General features: G+C 52.9%; 1 protein-coding gene across 2 annotated transcripts in view; it reads right to left on the reverse strand.

The window, feature by feature from the left end:
* Window positions 1–20,267, reverse strand: part of ubtfl (upstream binding transcription factor, like) — a 205,880-nt gene that overhangs the window by 58,784 nt on the left and 126,829 nt on the right. For both annotated transcript variants that reach the window (XM_085992174.1, XM_085992175.1), the window contains 4 exons: window positions 16,427–16,616; window positions 15,415–15,462; window positions 7,890–7,958; window positions 76–201 (listed from right to left, as the gene is read on the reverse strand). In XM_085992174.1, the coding sequence (XP_085848300.1) occupies window positions 76–201; window positions 7,890–7,958; window positions 15,415–15,462; window positions 16,427–16,616 (433 nt within the window). The remainder of the gene's footprint in view (window positions 1–75; window positions 202–7,889; window positions 7,959–15,414; window positions 15,463–16,426; window positions 16,617–20,267) is intronic.

Here is a 20,267-nt window from a genome sequence, read left to right on the forward strand (position 1 = left end):
CCTTGAGTAAGGTGGCAGAGAGAGGTGAGCAACACGTGGGACAGCGCCGGACAAGGAGCTTTGTCCGTCACTCACCTCTCTGTCTTCATCCTCATCACTGTCCGCTCCGCTATCCGACGAGGCCGAAGAGTCGTCGCCTTCATCATCAGAATCGGACGAGTCGCTCTTTTCGGCATCTTCATCATCTTCTTCAGACGATTCCTGGGGAGAGCAAGATAATCGATTCAGAGAGAGGGAGGGGGGGGGGGGAGAGAGAGAGAGGGTGAGGGAGGGAGAGGGGGCGGGAGAGGGAGGGGGAGAGAGAGAGGGAGGGGGAAGAGAGAGAGGGGGGGAGAGAGAGAGGGAGGGGGAGAGAGAGAGGGAGGGGGAGAGAGAGAGGGAGGGGAGAGAGAGAGGGAGGGGGGGGAAAGAGAGAGGGGGAAAGAGAGAGAGTGAGGGAGAGAGAGAGAGAGAGAGAGAGAGAGGGGGAAAGAGAGAGAGAGAGAGAGAAAAAGGTAGACACAGGCAGACCCGGCTACCAAGGGAGGACAGGATATGCTCTCACTGCAGTCAGGGAGTGGTGGAGACAGAGATGCACTTCCTCACAGCTTGTAGAAAATATCAGGGCATAAGGGAGAATTTCTACCCAAAATTTACAAAAATATGCCCGGAATTCAGAAAATTGAATGACGACCAAAAACTCCCATACCTACTAGGGGAAGAGAGAAGTTGCATAACACTGGCGGCACACTATGTTACAGCTTGCCATAAACAGAGGGACAACCACTAAAGATAAGATACGAGTATATATAAATTATATGAAAGTATATTTATACACTCAGGGATATATCTGTTTATACACTGTATGGATAGATCTGTATTTTTGTGAACAAACATGAATGTTTTCCGATGCTTTGGCAACATAAGATGTAACTTGTCATGCCAATAAAGTGATTTGAATTGAATTGAATTGAGAGAGAGAGAGAGAGAGAGGGGGAAAGAGAGAGAGAGGGGGAGAGAGAGAGAGGGGGAAAGAGAGAGAGGGGGAGAGAGAGAGAGAGGGGGAGGGAGAGAGAGAGAGAGAGAGGGAAAGAGAGAGAGAGGGAGAGAGAGGGAAAGAGAGAGAGGGAAAGAGAGAGAGAGGGAAAGAGAGAGGGAGAGAGAGAGAGAGGGAGAGAGAGAGAGAGGGGGAAAGAGAGAGAGAGAGAGGGGGAGGGAGAGAGAGGGGGGAGGGAGAGAGAGGGGGGGAGGGAGAGAGAGGGGGGAGGGAGAGAGAGGGGGGAGGGAGAGAGAGGGGGGAGGGAGAGAGAGGGGGAGGGAGAGAGAGGGGGGAGGGAGAGAGAGGGGGGAGGGAGAGAGAGGGGGGAGGGAGAGAGAGGGGGGAGGGAGAGAGAGGGGGGAGGGAGAGAGAGGGGGGAGGGAGAGAGGGGGGAGGGAGAGAGAGGGGGGAGGGAGAGAGGGGGGAGGGAGAGAGAGGGGGAGGGAGAGAGAGGGGGAGGGAGAGAGAGGGAGGGAGAGGGGGAGGGAGAGAGAGGGGGAGGGAGAGAGAGGGGGAGGGAGAGGGAGGGAGGGAGAGAGAGGGGGGAGTGAGAGGGGGGAGGGAGAGAGAGGGGGGAGGGAGAGAGAGGGGGGAGGGAGAGAGAGGGGGGAGGGAGAGAGAGGGGGGAGGGAGAGAGAGGGGGGAGGGAGAGAGAGGGGGGAGGGAGAGAGAGGGGGGAGGGAGAGAGAGAGGGGGGAGGGAGAGAGAGGGGGGAGGGAGAGAGAGGGGGGAGGGAGAGAGAGGGGGGAGGGAGAGAGAGGGGGAGGGAGAGAGAGGGGGGAGGGAGAGAGAGGGGGGAGGGAGAGAGAGGGGGGAGGGAGAGAGAGGGGGGAGGGAGAGAGAGGGGGAGGGAGAGAGAGGGGGAGGGAGAGAGAGGGGGAGGGAGAGAGAGGGGGGAGGGAGAGAGGGGGGGAGGGAGAGAGGGGGGGAGGGAGAGAGAGGGGGAGGGAGAGAGAGGGGAGGGAGAGAGAGGGGGGAGGGAGAGAGAGGGGGGAGGGAGAGAGAGGGGGGAGGGAGAGAGAGGGGGAGGGAGAGAGAGGGGGTAGGGAGAGGGAGGGAGGGAGAGGGGGAGGGAGAGAGAGGGGGAGGGAGAGAGAGGTCTACGCTCTTCACTGCGAGAAGTGAAAAGTAGGACCCCAGAGTTCATAGATGAAACTAAAGACCTAGATATTATCATTTTACAGGAAACTTGGTATAAAGGAAAAGGACACACTGGCTGTCCCCAAGGGTACACTGAGCTGGTGGTCCCCTCCAATAAATTACCAAGTGTAACCCAAGGCAGAGACTCCGGAGGCATACTGATCTGGTTTAAAACAGAACTTAAGAATTACATCAAATTTATAAAAAGGGCGAAAACCATATGTGGCTCAAACTTGAGAGGGAGATTATCTCAAACACCCAAGATGTTTACATTTGCGCACTTTATATCCCTCCAATCGATTCCCCGTACTTTAAAGAGGACACCTTCTCCAACATGGAGGGGGAAATTATCCAATACCAGGCCCAGGGGAACGTGTTGATCTGTGGGGACCTCAATTCAAGAACGGGCGAAGAACCAGACTTCACCAATAATCAGGGAAACAATTACGTTTTCGGGAATAACCACTTTGACATCCCTTCCCTTCCATACAGGCATAACTGCGACAAGCAGTCAAATACCAACGGAAAACAGCTACTACAGCTCTGTCGAAACCTGGGTCTGTACATTGTTAATGGTAGGTTCATAGGAGACCTCCTAGGAAGATCGACCTATTGCTCACCTCTTGGCTGCAGCACAGTAGACTATATGATTACAGACTTAGACCCATCCTCTTTCAGAGCATTCACAGTCAAACCACAAACAACACTGTCAGATCACAGTCAAATTACTATGTTCCTCAAAAAGACAGAAACAAACAACATAGAAACACAACCCAGTAAACTGTACAACACCAAAAAATCGTACAGATGGGCCAAAAACGACACGGAAAAATACCAGAAAACAATTAGCAATGCATCAACTCAAGCTCTCTTAGACACCTTTCTGGATAACATATACACTCACAATAAAGAAGGCGTAAACCGGGCAGTTAGTAAACTAAACAATATCTTTGATAATTTGGCAACAAATGCAAACTTGAAAGCTCGCAAGAACAAACCCAAAACAAAAAACTATGAAAAATGGTTTGACCGAGATTGCCATAACATGAGGAAAAAACTTAGAAATATATCAAACCAAAAACACAGACATCCAGAAAATGAGGAACTACGCCTTACTTATTGTCAGACACTAACACAATACAGAAACACACTCAGAACCAAAAAAGAGCAATATATTAAGAATACACTCAGCTCCATGGAGGAATCCATTGATTCCAATTGTTTCTGGGAAAACTTGAAAACACTACACAAAAAACAACACGACGATTTGGCCATTCAAAATGGGGACACATGGGTAAACCACTTTGAAAAATTATACCAGAAAAACACACTAAGACCAGAGCAACACCAAATATGCAAAAAACTGGAAAAGCTAGAAATGGCCATAAAAGATAACCAAAATCCGCTGGACGCCATAATAACAGAAAAAGAACTTCTTGAAAAACTCAAGGACCTGCGACCAGGAAAAGCCTGCGGGACAGACGGCATACTAAACGAGATGATTAAACACACAGACAACAAAATGAAACTGGCTATCCTAAAACTCTTCAACTTGGTTCTGAGTGTCGGTTATTTCCCTGATATCTGGAACAAAGGACTCATAACGCCCATATACAAAAGTGGGGACAAAATCGACCCAAACAACTATCGAGGCATCTGTGTAAACAGTAACCTGGGGAAGGTATTCTGTAGCATCATAAACAAAAGACTTATAAACTTCCTTGAGGAGCACAATGTCTTGAGTAAAAGCCAAATTGGATTCCTGCCAAACTATAGAACATCCGATCATATCTTCACCCTACAGACCCTAATTGACAAACACGTTCACCATAACAAAAGCAAAATCTACGCATGCTTTGTAGATTTCCAGAAGGCTTTCGACTCCATCTGGCATGACGGTTTATTCCTGAAACTTATCGAAAGCGGGGTAGGAGGGAAAACATATGATGTAATTAAATCAATGTATACAAACAACAAATGTGCAGTTAAAATTGGAGACAAACAAACAAAATACTTCCCACAGGGGCGGGGGGTGACGCAGGGCTCGCCAATCTCACCGACACTCTTTAATATTTACATAAATGGATTGGCAAAACTACTTGAACAATCTACAGCACCCGGCCTCACCCTATATGAATCCAAGGTTAAATTCCTCCTCTATGCAGACGACCTGGTTCTGCTGTCACCTACTAAAGAGGGTCTACAGCAGAACCTGGACCTGCTGGAGTCGTACTGCCAGACTTGGGCCCTGACAATAAATCCCCAAAAAACCAAAGTCCTTGTGTTCCAGCAAAGATCCAAACATCAGGGACCCAAAATAAATTTCACAGTAGGAACAACCAAAATTGAACAAACCACTAACTACACATACTTGGGCTTAAAAATCAGTTCTACGGGAAACTTCAAACTGGCTGTGAATGAACTGAAAGAGAAAGCAAGAAGGGCTTTCTATGCCATCAAAAAATCAATCCAAATAGAAATCCCAATTAGCATTTGGCTCAAAATTTTCAAATCAGTAATTGAACCAATCGCACTCTATGGCAGTGAGGTATGGGGACCGCTAACTCAACAAGAATTTGCAAAATGGGACAAACACCCAATTGAGATCCTACATGCAGAATTCTGTAAAAGTATCCTCCGGACTCAAAGGAAAACAGTAAACAATGCATGCAGGGCGGAACTAGGCCAATATCCATTAATAATCACTATCCAAAAAAGAGCCACCAAATTTGGAATCACCTACAAATGAGCAATCCCCAATGCTATCACTACGACGCCCTGAAATGCCAAGAGCGGACCATAAAGAAGAATACCCTCAGTCAACTAGTCCTGGGACTCAGTGAAGTAACTACTAACAATACTAACAATAACCAGCCCCAGGACAGTGACAGGGTAACACAAAGAATTCGACCCAACACAATCGTCGCTAAGCAAAAGGAAAAATATCTGACATATTGGGCAGAAACAACAAAAACCCAAAGCAAACTCAATTGCTACTTGGCCCTAAACAGACAATACAACATAGCTGATTACCTGACCATGGTAAAGGATAACAAACTGAGAAGAACCTTGACAAGGTACAGACTTAGCGAACACAGCCTAGCGATCGAAAAAGGCAGACACAGGCAGACCAGGCTACCAAGAGAAGACAGGATATGCTCTCACTGCAGTCAGGGAGTAGTGGAGACAGAGATGCACTTCCTCACAGCCTGCGGAAAATATCAGGGCATCAGGGAGAATTTCTACCAAAAATTCTCACAAATATGCCCTGATTTCAGAAATCTGAATGACAACCAAAAACTCCCATTCCTACTGGGAGAGGAGAGAAGCTGTATAACACTGGCGGCACACTATGTTACAGCTTGCCATGAACAGAGGGACAACCAGTAAACTAAGAAAAGAATATATATAAACAATGCGAATGTATATTTATACACTCAGGGATATACCTGTTTATACACTGTATGAATAGAACTGCGTTTATGTGCTAAACCATAAATGTATTTTGATGCTTTGGCAACATAAGATGTAACTTATCATGCCAATAAGCGATTTGAATTGTGAATTGAATTGTGAGAGAGAGGGGGTAGGGAGAGGGAGAGAGAGGGGAGGGAGAGAGAGGGGGAGGGAGAGAGAGGGGGTAGGAGAGGGAGGGAGGGAGAGAGAGGGGGGAGGGAGCGAGAGGGGGGAGGGAGCGAGAGGGGGAGGGAGAGAGAGGGGGGAGGGAGAGGGGGAGGAGAGAGAGGGGGGAGGGAGAGAGAGGGGGGAGGGAGAGAGAGGGGGGAGGGAGAGAGAGGGGGGAGGGAGAGAGAGAGAGAGGGGGAGGGAGAGAGAGGGGGAGGGAGAGAGAGGGGGTAGGGAGAGGGAGGGAGGGAGAGGGGGAGGGAGAGAGAGGGGGAGGGGGAGAGAGGGGGAGGGGGAGAGAGGGGGGAGGGAGAGAGAGGGGGGAGGGAGAGAGAGGGGGGAGGGAGAGAGAGGGGGAGGGAGAGAGAGGGGGGAGGGAGAGAGAGGGGGGAGGGAGGAGGGAGAGAGGGGGGGAGGGAGAGGGGGGAGAGAGAGAGGGGGAGGGAGAGAGGGGGGAGGGAGAGAGGGGTGGAGGGAGAGAGGGGGGAGGGAGAGAGGGGTGGAGGGAGAGAGGGGGGGAGGGAGAGAGGGGGGAGGGAGAGAGAGGGGGGAGGGAGAGAGAGGGGGGAGGGAGAGAGAGGGGGAGAGGGGGGGGAGAGAGGGGGGAGGGAGAGAGGGGGGAGGGAGAGAGAGGGGGGGAGAGAGAGAGAGGGGGGGAGGGAGTGAGGGGGGGAGGGAGAGAGAGGGGAGGACATCAGGGACCCAAAATAAATTTCACACTAGGAACAACCAAAATTGAACAAACCACTAACTACACATACTTGGGCTTAAAAATCAGTTCTACGGGAAATTTCAAACTGGCTGTGAATGAACTGAAAGAGAAGGCAAGAAGGGCTTTCAATGCCATTAAAAAATCAATCCAAATAGAAATCCCAATTAGCACTTGGCTCAAAATTTTCAAATCAGTAATTGAACCAATTGCACTCTATGGCAGTGAGGTGTGGGGACCGCTAACACAACAAGAATTTGCAAAATGGGACAAACACCCAATTGAGATCCTACATGCAGAATTCTGTAAAAGTATCCTCCGGACTCAAAGGAAAACCGTAAACAATGCATGCAGGGCAGAACTAGGCCAATATCCATTAATAATCACTATCCAAAAAAGAGCCACCAAATTTTGGAAACACCTAGAAATGAGCAACCCCCAATGCTATCATTACGAAGCCCTGAAATGCCAAGAGCTGACCATAAAGAAGAATACCCTCAGTCAACTAGTCCTGGGACTCAGTGAAGTAACTACTAACACTACTAACAATAACCAGCCCCAGGACAGTGACAGGGTAACACAAAGAATTCGACCCAACACAATCGTCGCTAAGCAAAAGGAAAAATATCTGTCATATTGGGCAGAAACAACAAGAACCCAAAACAAACTCAATTGCTACTTGGCCCTAAACAGACAATACAACATGGCTGATTACCTGACCATGGTAAAGGATAGCAAACTGAGAAAAACCTTGACAATGTACAGACTTAGCGAACATAGCCTGGCAATGGAAAAAGGTAGACACAGGCAGACCCGGCTACCAAGAGAGGACAGGATATGCTCTCACTGCAGTCAGGGAGTGGTGGAGACAGAGATGCACTTCCTCACAGCTTGTAGAAAATATCAGGGCATAAGGGAGAATTTCTACCCAAAATTCACAAAAATATGCCTGGAATTCAGAAATTTGAATGACGACCAAAAACTCCCATACCTACTAGGGGAAGAGAGAAATTGTGTAACACTAGCGGCACACTATGTTACAGCTTGCCATAAACAGAGGGACAACCACCAAATATAAGAAGAGTATATATAAAATATATGAATGTATATTTATACACTCAGGGATATATCTGTTTATACACTGTATGGATAGATCTGTATTTTTATGTACAAACATGAATGTTTTTCGATGCTTTGGCAACATAAGATGTAACTTGTCATGCCAATAAAGCGATTTGAATTTGAATTGAATTGAATTGAATTGAATTGAATTGAGAGGAGGAGGGAGGGGGAGGGAGAGAGAGGGGGCGGGAGGGAGAGGTCATTCAGTCACAGTGACAGGGTCGCACTATCGAGGGATCAATCAGTACAGAGTGGGAAGGACTGACGGTGACTCACCGATGTGACCTGCGATGAGACTCTCACTTTAGCTGCGGGTCCCCCAGACTTGACTGGTCCTTTACGTTTCTGCAAAGAACAATGAAATGATATGTTGAAACAGGCAGCCCGCATCACTGCGCCCGAGGTTGTGTACCAGTCACGTCACAGAGACCTGCTACTGTACAGGGTTTCACCACAATGCAGGGATCAGATATTCTCAACCTTAAACAAACGGAGAGTAATTCACTGAAAACTATCATCTGTGACTGCATCGAGCAGAAAAGGACAAATTTATCTGCTTAGGGTGTTTGCTCAACACTGGGGTACACTCCAATGGTCAGTCATGGCCCCCCCCCCCTCACCCCTAGTGCTGTGTTCAGGCAGATTTTCTTGGAGCTTTGCACCTGGGCTATTCAGCAAGAGAGGCATCACCCAATATCTTACACACATGCATTTTCTAGCAGAGCTTACTGGACTGGAGCCTCCCACCCCTTCCCCATCCCGTCCCCCATCACCTCTACCCATCCCCCTCCATCTCACCTCATCCCCACTGCGGTTTACCAAACTCCAGCACTATCCCCGGTGTTACCAAACTTCAGGGTCATCTGCCTGCAATCAAAGATTGAAAATCCCTGGTCCCAGCACTGCCCGCTTCATAACTCCACCTTTTTTTATTTGTTTATGGGACGTGGGCGTCGCTGGCAAGGCCGGCATTTATTGCCCATCCCTAGTTACCCTTGAGAAGGTGGTGGTGAGCCGCCTTCTTGAACCGCTGCAGTCCGTGTGGTGAAGGTGCCCCCACAGTGCTGTTAGGGAGGGAGTTCCAGGATTTTGACCCAGCGACGATCAAGGATCGGCCGATATATTTCCAAGTCAGGATGGTGTGTGACTTGGAGGGGAACTTGGAGGTGGTGGTGTTCCCATGCGTCTGCTGCCCTTGTCCTTCTAGGTGGAAGAGGTCACGGGTTTGGGAGGTGCTGCCGAAGAAGCCTTGGCGAGTTGCTGCAGTGCATCTTGTAGATGGTACACACTGCAGCCACGGTACGCCGGTGGTGGAGGGAGTGGATGTTTAAGGTGGTGGATGGGGTGCCAATCAAACGGGCTGCTTTATCCTGAATGGTGTCGAGCTTCTTGAGTGTTGTTGCAGCTGCACTCATCCAGGCAAGTGGAGAGTATTCCATCACACTCCTTGTAGATGGTGAAAAGAGTTTGGGGAGTCAGGAGGTGAGACACTCACTGCAGAATACCCAGTCTCTGACCTGCTCTTGTAGCCACAGTATTTATGTGGCTGGTCCAGTTAAGTTTCTGGTCAATGGTGACCCCCAGGATGTTGATGGTGGGGGAATTCGGCAATGGTAATGCCATTGAATGTCAAGGGGAGGTGGCTAGACACTTCTCAGCCCAAGCCTGAATGTTGTCCAGGTCTTGGTGCATGCGGGCATGGACTGCTTCATTATCTGAGCAGTTGTGAATGGCGCTGAACATCCCCACTTCTGACCTTATGATGGAGGAAAGGTCATTGATGAAGCAGCTGAAGATGGTTGGGCCTGGGACACTGTCCTGAGGTGTCCTAGGCCGATGCTACTTTGTTCTCAGCTTTAATACTGAAGGTTAGGGATAAAAATGAAATACATTGGTAAATAAGCACAAACAAAATAAAAGGCTCTCATTTATGTTTTTCACAGAATCATGGCCTTCAACCCCCAAAGCACCAATAAAACTCCAGCTAACTTTCAATAAAATTGGAATTTGACTCGTTCAGTGGCCCTGACGTTATCTTCGACATGACTTTACACAGGAACAGGAAGAGGCCATTCAGCCCCTCGAGCCTGTTATACAGGAGCAGGAGGAAACCATTCAGCCCCTCGAGCCTGTTACACAGGAGCAGGCCATTCAGCCCCTCGAGCCGGTTACACAGGAGCAGGAGGAGGCCATTCAGCCCCTCGAGCCTGTTACACAGGAGCAGGAGGAAGCCATTCAGCCCCTCGAGCCGGTTACACAGGAGCAGGAGGAGGCCATTCAGCCCCTCGAGCCTGTTACACAGGAACAGGAGGAGGCCATTCAGCCCCCTCGAGCCTGTTCCCCAGTAACAGGAAGAGGTCATTCAGCCCCTCGAGCCTGTTACACAGGAGCAGGAGGAGGTCATTCAGCCCCTCGAGCTGGTTACACAGGACCAGGAGGCCATTCAGCCCCTCGAGCCGGTTATACAGGAGCAGGAGGCCTTTATGCCACTCGAGCCGGTTATACAGGAGCAGGAGGTCATTCAGCCCCTCGAGCCTGTTACACAGGAGCAGGAGGAAGCCATTCAGCCCCTCGAGCCGGTTATACAGGAGCAGGAGGCCATTCAGCCCCTCAAGCCTGTTACACAGGAGCAGGAGGAAGCCATTCAGCCCCTCGAGCCTGTTACACAGAAATAGGAGGAGGCCATTCAGCCCCTCGAGCCTGTTACCCAAGAACAGAAGTCCATTCAGCCCCTCGAGCCTGTTACACAGAGATAGGAGGAGGCCATTCAGCCCCTTGAGCCTGTTACAAAGGAACAGGAGGAGGCCATTCAGCCCCTCGAGCCGGTTACACAGGAATAGGAGGCCATTCAGCCCTTGAGCCTGTTACCCAGGAACAGAAGGCCATTCAGCCCCTTGAGCCTGTTACACAGGAACAGGAGGAGGCCATTCATCCCCTTGAGCCTGTAACACAGGAACAGGAGGAGGCCATTCAGCCCCTTGAGCCTGTTACCCAGGAACAGAAGGCCATTCAGCCCCTCGAGCCTGTTACACAGTAGCAGGAGGAGGCCATTCAGCCCCTCGAGCCGGTTATACAGGAGCAGGAGGCCATTCAGCCCCTCGAGCCTGTTACACAGGAACAGGAGGAGGCCATTCAGCCCCTCGAGCCTGTTACACAGGAGCAGGAGGAGGCCATTCAGCCCCTCGAGCCTGTTATACAGGAGCAGGAGGAGGCCATTCAGCCCCTCGAGCCTGTTACACAGGAACAGGAGGAGGCCATTCAGCCCCTCGAGCCGGTTATACAGGAGCAGGAGGAGGCCATTCAGCCCCTCGAGCTGGTTACACAGGAGCAGGAGGAAGCCATTCAGCCCCTCGAGCCTGTTACACAGGAGCAGGAGGAAGCCATTCAGCCCCTCGAGCCGGTTACACAGGAGCAGGAGGAGGCCATTCAGCCCCTCGAGCCGGTTATACAGGAGCAGGAGGCCATTCAGCCCCTCGAGCCTGTTACACAGGAGCAGGAGGAAGCCATTCAGCCCCTCGAGCCGGTTATACAGGAGCAGGAGGCCATTCAGCCCCTCGAGCCTGTTACACAGAAATAGGAGGAGGCCATTCAGCCCCTCAAGCCTGTTCCCCAGTAACAGAAGGCCATTCAGCCCCTTGAGCCTGTTACAAAGGAACAGGAGGAGGCCATTCAGCCCCTCGAGCCGGTTACCCAGGAGCAGGAGGCCATTCAGCCTCTCGAGCCTGTTACACAGGAGCATGAGGAGGCCATTCAGCCCCTCGAGCCTGTTACACAGGAGCAGGAGATTCAGCCCCGCGAGCTGGTTATACAGGAGCAGGAGGCCATTCAGCCCCTCGAGCCTGTTATACAGGAACAGGAGGAGGCCATTCAGCCCCTCGAGCCTGTTACACAGGAACAGGAGGAGGCCATTCAGCCCCTCGAGCCGGTTATACAGGAGCAGGAGGAGGCCATTCAGCCCCTCGAGCCGGTTTCACAGGAGCAGGAGGAGGCCATTCAGCCCCTCGAGCCTGTTACACAGGAGCAGGAGGAGGCCATTCAGCCCCTCGAGCCGGTTATACAGGAGCAGGAGGAGGCCATTCAGCCCCTCGAGCCGGTTACACAGGAGCAGGAGGAAGCCATTCAGCCCCTCGAGCCTGTTACACATTAGCAGCAGGAGGCCATTCAGCCCCTCGAGCCTGTTACACAGTAGCAGGAGGAGGCCATTCAGCCCCTCGAGCCGGTTACACAGGAGCAGGAGGCCATTCAGCCCCTCGAGCCTGTTACACAGGAACAGGAGGAGGCCATTCAGCCCCTCGAGCCTGTTATACAGGAGATGGAGGAGGCCATTCAGCCCCTCGAGCCGGTTACATAGGAGCAGGAGGAGGCCATACAGCCCCTCGAGCCTGTTACACAGGAGCAGGAGGAAGCCATTCAGCCCCTCGAGCCTGTTACACAGGAGCAGGAGGAAGCCATTCAGCCCCTTGAGCCGGTTACACAGGAGCAGGAGGAGGCCATTCAGCCCCTCGAGCCGGTTACACAGGAGCAGGAGGAAGCCATTCAGCCCCTCAAGCCTGTTACACAGGAGCAGGAGGAAGCCATTCAGCCCCTCGAGCCGGTTACACAGGAGCAGGAGGAGGCCATTCAGCCCCTCGAGCCTGTTACACAGGAGCAGGAGGCCATTCAGCCCCTCGAGCCGGTTACACAGGAGCAGGAGGAGGCCATTCAGCCCCTCGAGCCGGTTATACAGGAGCAGGAGGCCATTCAGCCCCTCGAGCCTGTTACACAGGAGCAGAAGGAGGCCATTCAGCCCCTCAAGCCTGTTACGCAGGAGCAGGAGGAAGCCATTCAGCCCTTCGAGCCGGTTATACAGGAGCAGGAGGCCATTCAGCCCCTCAAGCCTGTTGCACAGGAGCAGGAGGAAGCCATTCAGCCCCTCGAGCCGGTTATACAGGAGCAGGAGGCCATTCAGCCCCTCGAGCCTGTTACACAGAAATAGGAGGAGGCCATTCAGCTCCTCGAGCCTGTTACCCAGGAACAGAAGGCCATTCAGCCCCTCGAGCCTGTTACACAGAAATAGGAGGCCATTCAGCCCCTCGAGCCTGTTCCCCAGTAACAGAAGGTCATTCAGCCCCTTGAGCCTGTTACAAAGGAACAGGAGGAGGCCATTCAGCCCCTCGAGCCGGTTACACAGGAATAGGAGGCCATTCAGCCCTTGAGCCTGTTACCCAGGAACAGAAGGCCATTCAGCCCCTTGAGCCTGTTACACAGGAACAGGAGGAGGCCATTCATCCCCTTGAGCCTGTAACACAGGAACAGGAGGAGGCCATTCAGCCCCTTGAGCCTGTTACCCAGGAACAGAAGGCCATTCAGCCCCTCGAGCCTGTTACACAGTAGCAGGAGGAGGCCATTCAGCCCCTCGAGCCGGTTATACAGGAGCAGGAGGCCATTCAGCCCCTCGAGCCTGTTACACAGGAACAGGAGGAGGCCATTCAGCCCCTCGAGCCTGTTACACAGGAGCAGGAGGAGGCCATTCAGCCCCTCGAGCCTGTTATACAGGAGCAGGAGGAGGCCATTCAGCCCCTCGAGCCTGTTACACAGGAACAGGAGGAGGCCATTCAGCCCCTCGAGCCGGTTATACAGGAGCAGGAGGAGGCCATTCAGCCCCTCAAGCTGGTTACACAGGAGCAGGAGGAAGCCATTCAGCCCCTCGAGCCTGTTACACAGGAGCAGGAGGAAGCCATTCAGCCCCTCAAGCCTGTTACGCAGGAGCAGGAGGAAGCCATTCAGCCCTTCGAGCCGGTTATACAGGAGCAGGAGGCCATTCAGCCCCTCAAGCCTGTTGCACAGGAGCAGGAGGAAGCCATTCAGCCCCTCGAGCCGGTTATACAGGAGCAGGAGGCCATTCAGCCCCTCGAGCCTGTTACACAGAAATAGGAGGAGGCCATTCAGCTCCTCGAGCCTGTTACCCAGGAACAGAAGGCCATTCAGCCCCTCGAGCCTGTTACACAGAAATAGGAGGCCATTCAGCCCCTCGAGCCTGTTCCCCAGTAACAGAAGGTCATTCAGCCCCTTGAGCCTGTTACAAAGGAACAGGAGGAGGCCATTCAGCCCCTCGAGCCGGTTACACAGGAATAGGAGGCCATTCAGCCCTTGAGCCTGTTACCCAGGAACAGAAGGCCATTCAGCCCCTTGAGCCTGTTACACAGGAGCAGGAGGAAGCCATTCAGCCCCTCGAGCCGGTTACACAGGAGCAGGAGGAGGCCATTCAGCCCCTCGAGCCGGTTATACAGGAGCAGGAGGCCATTCAGCCCCTCGAGCCTGTTACACAGGAGCAGGAGGAAGCCATTCAGCCCCTCGAGCCGGTTATACAGGAGCAGGAGGCCATTCAGCCCCTTGAGCCTGTTACACAGAAATAGGAGGCCATTCAGCCCCTCAAGCCTGTTCCCCAGTAACAGAAGGCCATTCAGCCCCTTGAGCCTGTTACAAAGGAACAGGAGGAGGCCATTCAGCCCCTCGAGCCGGTTACACAGGAATAGGAGGCCATTCAGCCCTTGAGCCTGTTACCCAGGAGCAGGAGGCCATTCAGCCTCTCGAGCCTGTTACACAGGAGCATGAGGAGGCCATTCAGCCCCTCGAGCCTGTTACACAGGAGCATGAGGAGGCCATTCAGCCCCTCGAGCCTGTTACACAGGAACAGGAGGAGGCCATTCAGCCCCTCGAGCCGGTTACACAGGAGCAGGAGGAGGCCATTCAGCCCCTCGAGCCGGTTATACAGGAGCAGGAGGCCATTCAGCCCCTCGAGCCTGTTACACAGGAGCAGAAGGAGGCCATTCAGCCCCTCAAGCCTGTTACACAGGAGCAGGAGGAAGCCATTCAGCCCTTCGAGCCGGTTATACAGGAGCAGGAGGCCATTCAGCCCCTCAAGCCTGTTACACAGGAGCAGGAGGAAGCCATTCAGCCCCTCGAGCCGGTTATACAGGAGCAGGAGGCCATTCAGCTCCTCGAGCCTGTTACACAGAAATAGGAGGAGGCCATTCAGCTCCTCGAGCCTGTTACCCAGGAACAGAAGGCCATTCAGCCCCTCGAGCCTGTTACACAGAAATAGGAGGCCATTCAGCTCCTTGAGCCTGTTCCCCAGTAACCGAAGGCCATTCAGCCCCTTGAGCCTGTTACAAAGGAACAGGAGGAGGCCATTCAGCCCCTCGAGCCGGTTACACAGGAATAGGAGGCCATTCAGCCCTTGAGCCTGTTACACGGGAACAGGAGGAGGCCATTCAGCCCCTCAAGCCTGTTGCACAGGAGCAGGAGGCCATTCAGCCCCTCGAGCCTGTTACACAGGAACAGGAGGAGGCCATTCAGCCCCTCGAGCCTGTTACACAGGAACAGGAGGAGGCCATTCAGCCCCTCGAGCCTGTTACACGGGAACAGGAGGAGGCCATTCAGCCCCTCGAGCCTGTTACACGGGAACAGGAGGAGGCCATTCAGCCCCTCGAGCCTGTTACACGGGAACAGGAGGAGGCCATTCAGCCCCTCGAGCCTGTTACACGGGAACAGGAGGAGGCCATTCAGCCCTTCGAGCCTGTTCGCCATAAAAACCCACTCATACTATTGTAAAACGGTCAGACTATGGCTCACTCTAAGCAACGCCACTGTAAGTCTAAGAGTTTATTTAAATAAGTTCAACAGACCAATGTTAGACCAGGGTACGAGGTCAGACCGGCGTCTGAGGGGATCTTAGGTCGAGCAATGTTGTCGCACAACTGGATTTAGAGCACACACAAATTTGTTGAGAGTTCTGTTTGCTGTCAGTCTGAATACTCACCGCGGTGATATATTCCTTGTACACAGTCCGTTCTTGTGGAGACAGAGACTGAAAGATATGAAAAGGGCATTAAATTCAAATTCAACCTTTACATTTACATAATCAACACAAACCGTGGTTACAGGTCTGTCACTGTATAACACTGGGGTACAGTACTGGTGGGTACAGGTCTGTCACTGTATAACACTGGGGTACAGTACTGGTGGGTACAGGTCTGTCACTGTATAACACTGGGGTACAGTACTGGTGGGTACAGGTCTGTCACTGTATAACACTGGGGTACAGTACTGGTGGGTACAGGTCTGTCACTGTATAACATTGGGGTACAGTACTGGTGGGTACAGGTCTGTCACTGTATAACACTGGGGTACAGTACTGGTGGGTACAGGTCTGTCGCTGTATAACACTGGGGTACAGTACTGGTGGGTACGGGTCTGTCACTGTATAACATTGGGGTACAGTACTGGTGGGTACAGGTCTGTCGCTGTATAACACTGGGGTACAGTACTGGTGGGTACAGGTCAGTCACTGTATAACAATGGGGTACAGTACTGGTGGGTACAGGTCTGTCACTGTATAACACTGGGGTACAGTACTGGTGGGTACAGGTCTGTCACTGTATAACATTGGGGTACAGTACTGGTGGTTACAGGTCTGTCACTGTATAACAATGGGGTACAGTACTGGTGGGTACAGGTCTGTCAGTGTATAACACTGGGGTACAGTACTGGTGGGTACAGGTCTGTCACTGTATAACACTGGGGTACAGTACTGGTGGGTACAGGTCTGTCACTGTATAACTCTGGGGTACAGTACTGGTGGGTACAGGTCTGTCACTGTAGAACACTGGGGTACAGTAATGGTGGGTACAGGTCTGTCACTGTATAACTCTGGGGTACAGTAATGCTGGGTACAGGTCTGTCACTAACACTGGGGTACAGTAATGCTGGGTACAGGTCTGTCGCTGTATAACACTGGGGTACAGGTCTGTGAACACATGGAGGGCACCCACCTTGAGCCAGATCTCCAGCTCAATCTTGTATTCCTGCTGCTGCTCCTCCACTAGTTTCTTGTAGCCATCTTTCTGGGCCTGGCTCTGTTTTTGCCACCTCTTCCCGATCTCCACCATCCTCTCCTTCAGCCCAAAGTGGTTGAGCTCCCCATTTGTCAGCAGCTCCTGGGAGAACATCTGGTAACCACTCCTGCAAGGGACAGGACGGGACAGCTCAACTCCGAACCAGACAGGACGGGACAGCTCAACTCCGAACCAGACAGGACGGGACAGCTCAACTCCGAACTAGACAGGACGGGACAGCTCAACTCCGAGCTAGACAGGACGGGACAGCTCAACTCCGAACCAGACAGGACGGGACAGCTCAACTCCGAACCAGACAGGACGGGACAGCTCAACTCCGAACCAGACAGGACGGGACAGCTCAACTCCGAACCAGACAGGACGGACAGCTCAACTCCGAACTAGACAGGACGGGACAGCTCAACTCCGAACTAGACAGGACGGGACAGCTCAACTCCGAGCTAGACAGGACGGGACAGCTCAACTCTGAACTAGACAGGACGGACAGCTCAACTCCGAGCTAGACAGGACGGGACAGCTCAACTCCGAACTAGACAGGACGGACAGCTCAACTCCGAGCTAGACAGGACGGGACAGCTCAACTCCGAACTAGACAGGACGGGACAGCTCAACTCCGAACTAGACAGGACGGGACAGCTCAACTCCGAACTAGACAGGACGGGACAGCTCAACTCCGAACTAGACAGGACGGGACAGCTCAACTCCGAGCTAGACAGGACGGGACAGCTCAACTCCGAGCTAGACAGGACGGGACAGCTCAACTCCGAACTAGACAGGACGGGACAGCTCAACTCCGAACTAGACAGGACGGGACAGCTCAACTCCGAGCTAGACAGGACGGGACAGCTCAACTCCGAACTAGACAGGACGGGACAGCTCAACTCCGAACTAGACAGGACGGGACAGCTCAACTCCGAACTAGACAGGACGGGGACAGCTCAACTCCGAACTAGACAGGACGGACAGCTCAACTCCGAGCTAGACAGGACGGGACAGCTCAACTCCGAACTAGACAGGACGGACAGCTCAACTCCGAGCTAGACAGGACGGGACAGCTCAACTCCGAACTAGACAGGACGGGACAGCTCAACTCCGAACTAGACAGGACGGGACAGCTCAACTCCGAACTAGACAGGACGGGACAGCTCAACTCCGAACTAGACAGGACGGGACAGCTCAACTCCGAGCTAGACAGGACGGGACAGCTCAACTCCGAGCTAGACAGGACGGGACAGCTCAACTCCGAACTAGACAGGACGGGACAGCTCAACTCCGAACTAGACAGGACGGGACAGCTCAACTCCGAACTAGACAGGACGGGACAGCTCAACTCCGAACTAGACAGGACGGGACAGCTCAACTCCGAACTAGACAGGACGGGACAGCTCAACTCCGAACTAGACAGGACGGGACAGCTCAACTCCGAACTAGACAGGACGGGACAGCTCAACTCCGAGCTAGACAGGACGGGACAGCTCAACTCCGAACTAGACAGGACGGGACAGCTCAACTCCGAGCTAGACAGGACGGGACAGCTCAACTCCGAGCTAGACAGGACGGGACAGCTCAACTCCGAGCTAGACAGGACGGGACAGCTCAACTCCGAGCTAGACAGGACGGGACAGCTCAACTCCGAGCTAGACAGGACGGGACAGCTCAACTCCAAACTAGACAGGACGGGACAGCTCAACTCCGAACTAGACAGGACGGGACAGCTCAACTCCGAACTAGACAGGACGGGACAGCTCAACTCCGAACTAGACAGGACGGGACAGCTCAACTCCGAACTAGACAGGACGGGACAGCTCAACTCCGAACTAGACAGGACGGGACAGCTCAACTCCGAACTAGACAGGACGGGACAGCTCAACTCCGAACTAGACAGGACGGGACAGCTCAACTCCGAACTAGACAGGACGGGACAGCTCAACTCCGAGCTAGACAGGACGGGACAGCTCAACTCCGAGCTAGACAGGACGGGACAGCTCAACTCCGAACTAGACAGGACAGGACAGCTCACCTCCGAACTAGACAGGACGGGACAGCTCAACTCCGAACTAGACAGGACGGGACAGCTCAACTCCGAACTAGACAGGACGGGACAGCTCAACTCCGAACTAGACAGGACGGGACAGCTCAACTCCGAACTAGACAGGACGGGACAGCTCAACTCCGAGCTAGACAGGACGGGACAGCTCAACTCCGAACTAGACAGGACGGGACAGCTCAACTCCGAACTAGACAGGACGGGACAGCTCAACTCCGAACTAGACAGGACGGGACAGCTCAACTCCGAACTAGACAGGACGGGACAGCTCAACTCCGAACTAGACAGGACGGGACAGCTCAACTCCGAACTAGACAGGACGGGACAGCTCAACTCTGAACTAGACAGGACGGGACAGCTCAACTCCGAACTAGACAGGACGGGACAGCTCAACTCCGAACTAGACAGGACGGGACAGCTCAACTCCGAACTAGACAGGACGGGACAGCTCAACTCTGAACTAGACAGGACGGGACAGCTCAACTCCGAACTAGACAGGACGGGACAGCTCAACTCCGAACTAGACAGGACGGGACAGCTCAACTCCGAACTAGACAGGACGGGACAGCTCAACTCCTAGCTAGACAGGATGGGACAGCTCAACTCCGCATCAGGCAGGACGGGACAGCTCAACTCCGAGCTAGACAGGACGGGACAGCTCAACTCCGAGCTAGACAGGACGGGACAGCTCAACTCCGAGCTAGACAGGACGGGACAGCTCAACTCCGAGCTAGACAGGACGGGACTGCTCAACTCTGAACTAGACAGGACGGGACAGCTCAACTCCGAACTAGACAGGACGGGACAGCTCAACTCCAAACCAGACATGACGGGACAGCTCAACTCCGAGCTAGACAGGACGGGACAGCTCAACTCCAAACTAGACAGGACGGGACAGCTCAACTCCGAACTAGACAGGACGGGACAGCTCAACTCCGAGCTAGACAGGACGGGACAGCTCAATTCCGAACTAGACAGGACGGAACAGCTCAACTCCGAGCTAGGCAGGACGGGACAGCTCAACTTCGAGCTAGACAGGATGGGACAGCTCAACTCCGAACTAGACAGGACGGGACAGCTCAACTCCGAACTAGACAGGACGGGACAGCTCAACTCCGAACTAGACAGGACGGGACAGCTCAACTCCGAACTAGACAGGATGGGACAGCTCAGGACAAGTGTAGACAGGACAGGTAGGACAAGTCAGACAGGGCAGATCGGGGCAGTCGGTGAGACACGGTCCTTTCAACTCTGGGACATGGGTTCAAATTAACAACTCATAGGAAACCAAATAACAACAGAAAAAGCTGGAAATACTCAGCAGGCCAGGCAGCATCCGTGGAGAGAGAAACAGAGTTAACATTTCAGGTCTGGGATCCTTCATCAGAACTGGAAAAAGCTGGAGATGTAACAGATATTAAGCAGGTGCAGAGACAGGGGGCGGAGGGCGGGGAGGAAGGAATTGAAGGAACATACTGAGGTAAGTGGCAGGAAAGATAAAATGTTGCAAATGGGGATGGCAAAATCAAACAGCATGAAAAATGGGGGCAGGGGTTATAGTTTGAAATTGTTGAACTCAATGTTGAGTCCAGAAGGCTGTAAAGTGCCCAATCGAAAGATGAGGTGCTGTTCCTCGAGCTTACATTGAGCTTCATTGGAGCAATGCAATAGCCCGAGGACAGAGAGATCAGAGTTGGAGTGAAGCGGAGA

The sequence above is a fragment of the Somniosus microcephalus genome, chromosome 7 (genome assembly GCF_052327205.1).
Source record: "Somniosus microcephalus isolate GS21.2 chromosome 7, FLI_Smic_1.0, whole genome shotgun sequence".
NCBI classification, from domain to species: Eukaryota; Metazoa; Chordata; class Chondrichthyes; order Squaliformes; family Somniosidae; genus Somniosus; species Somniosus microcephalus.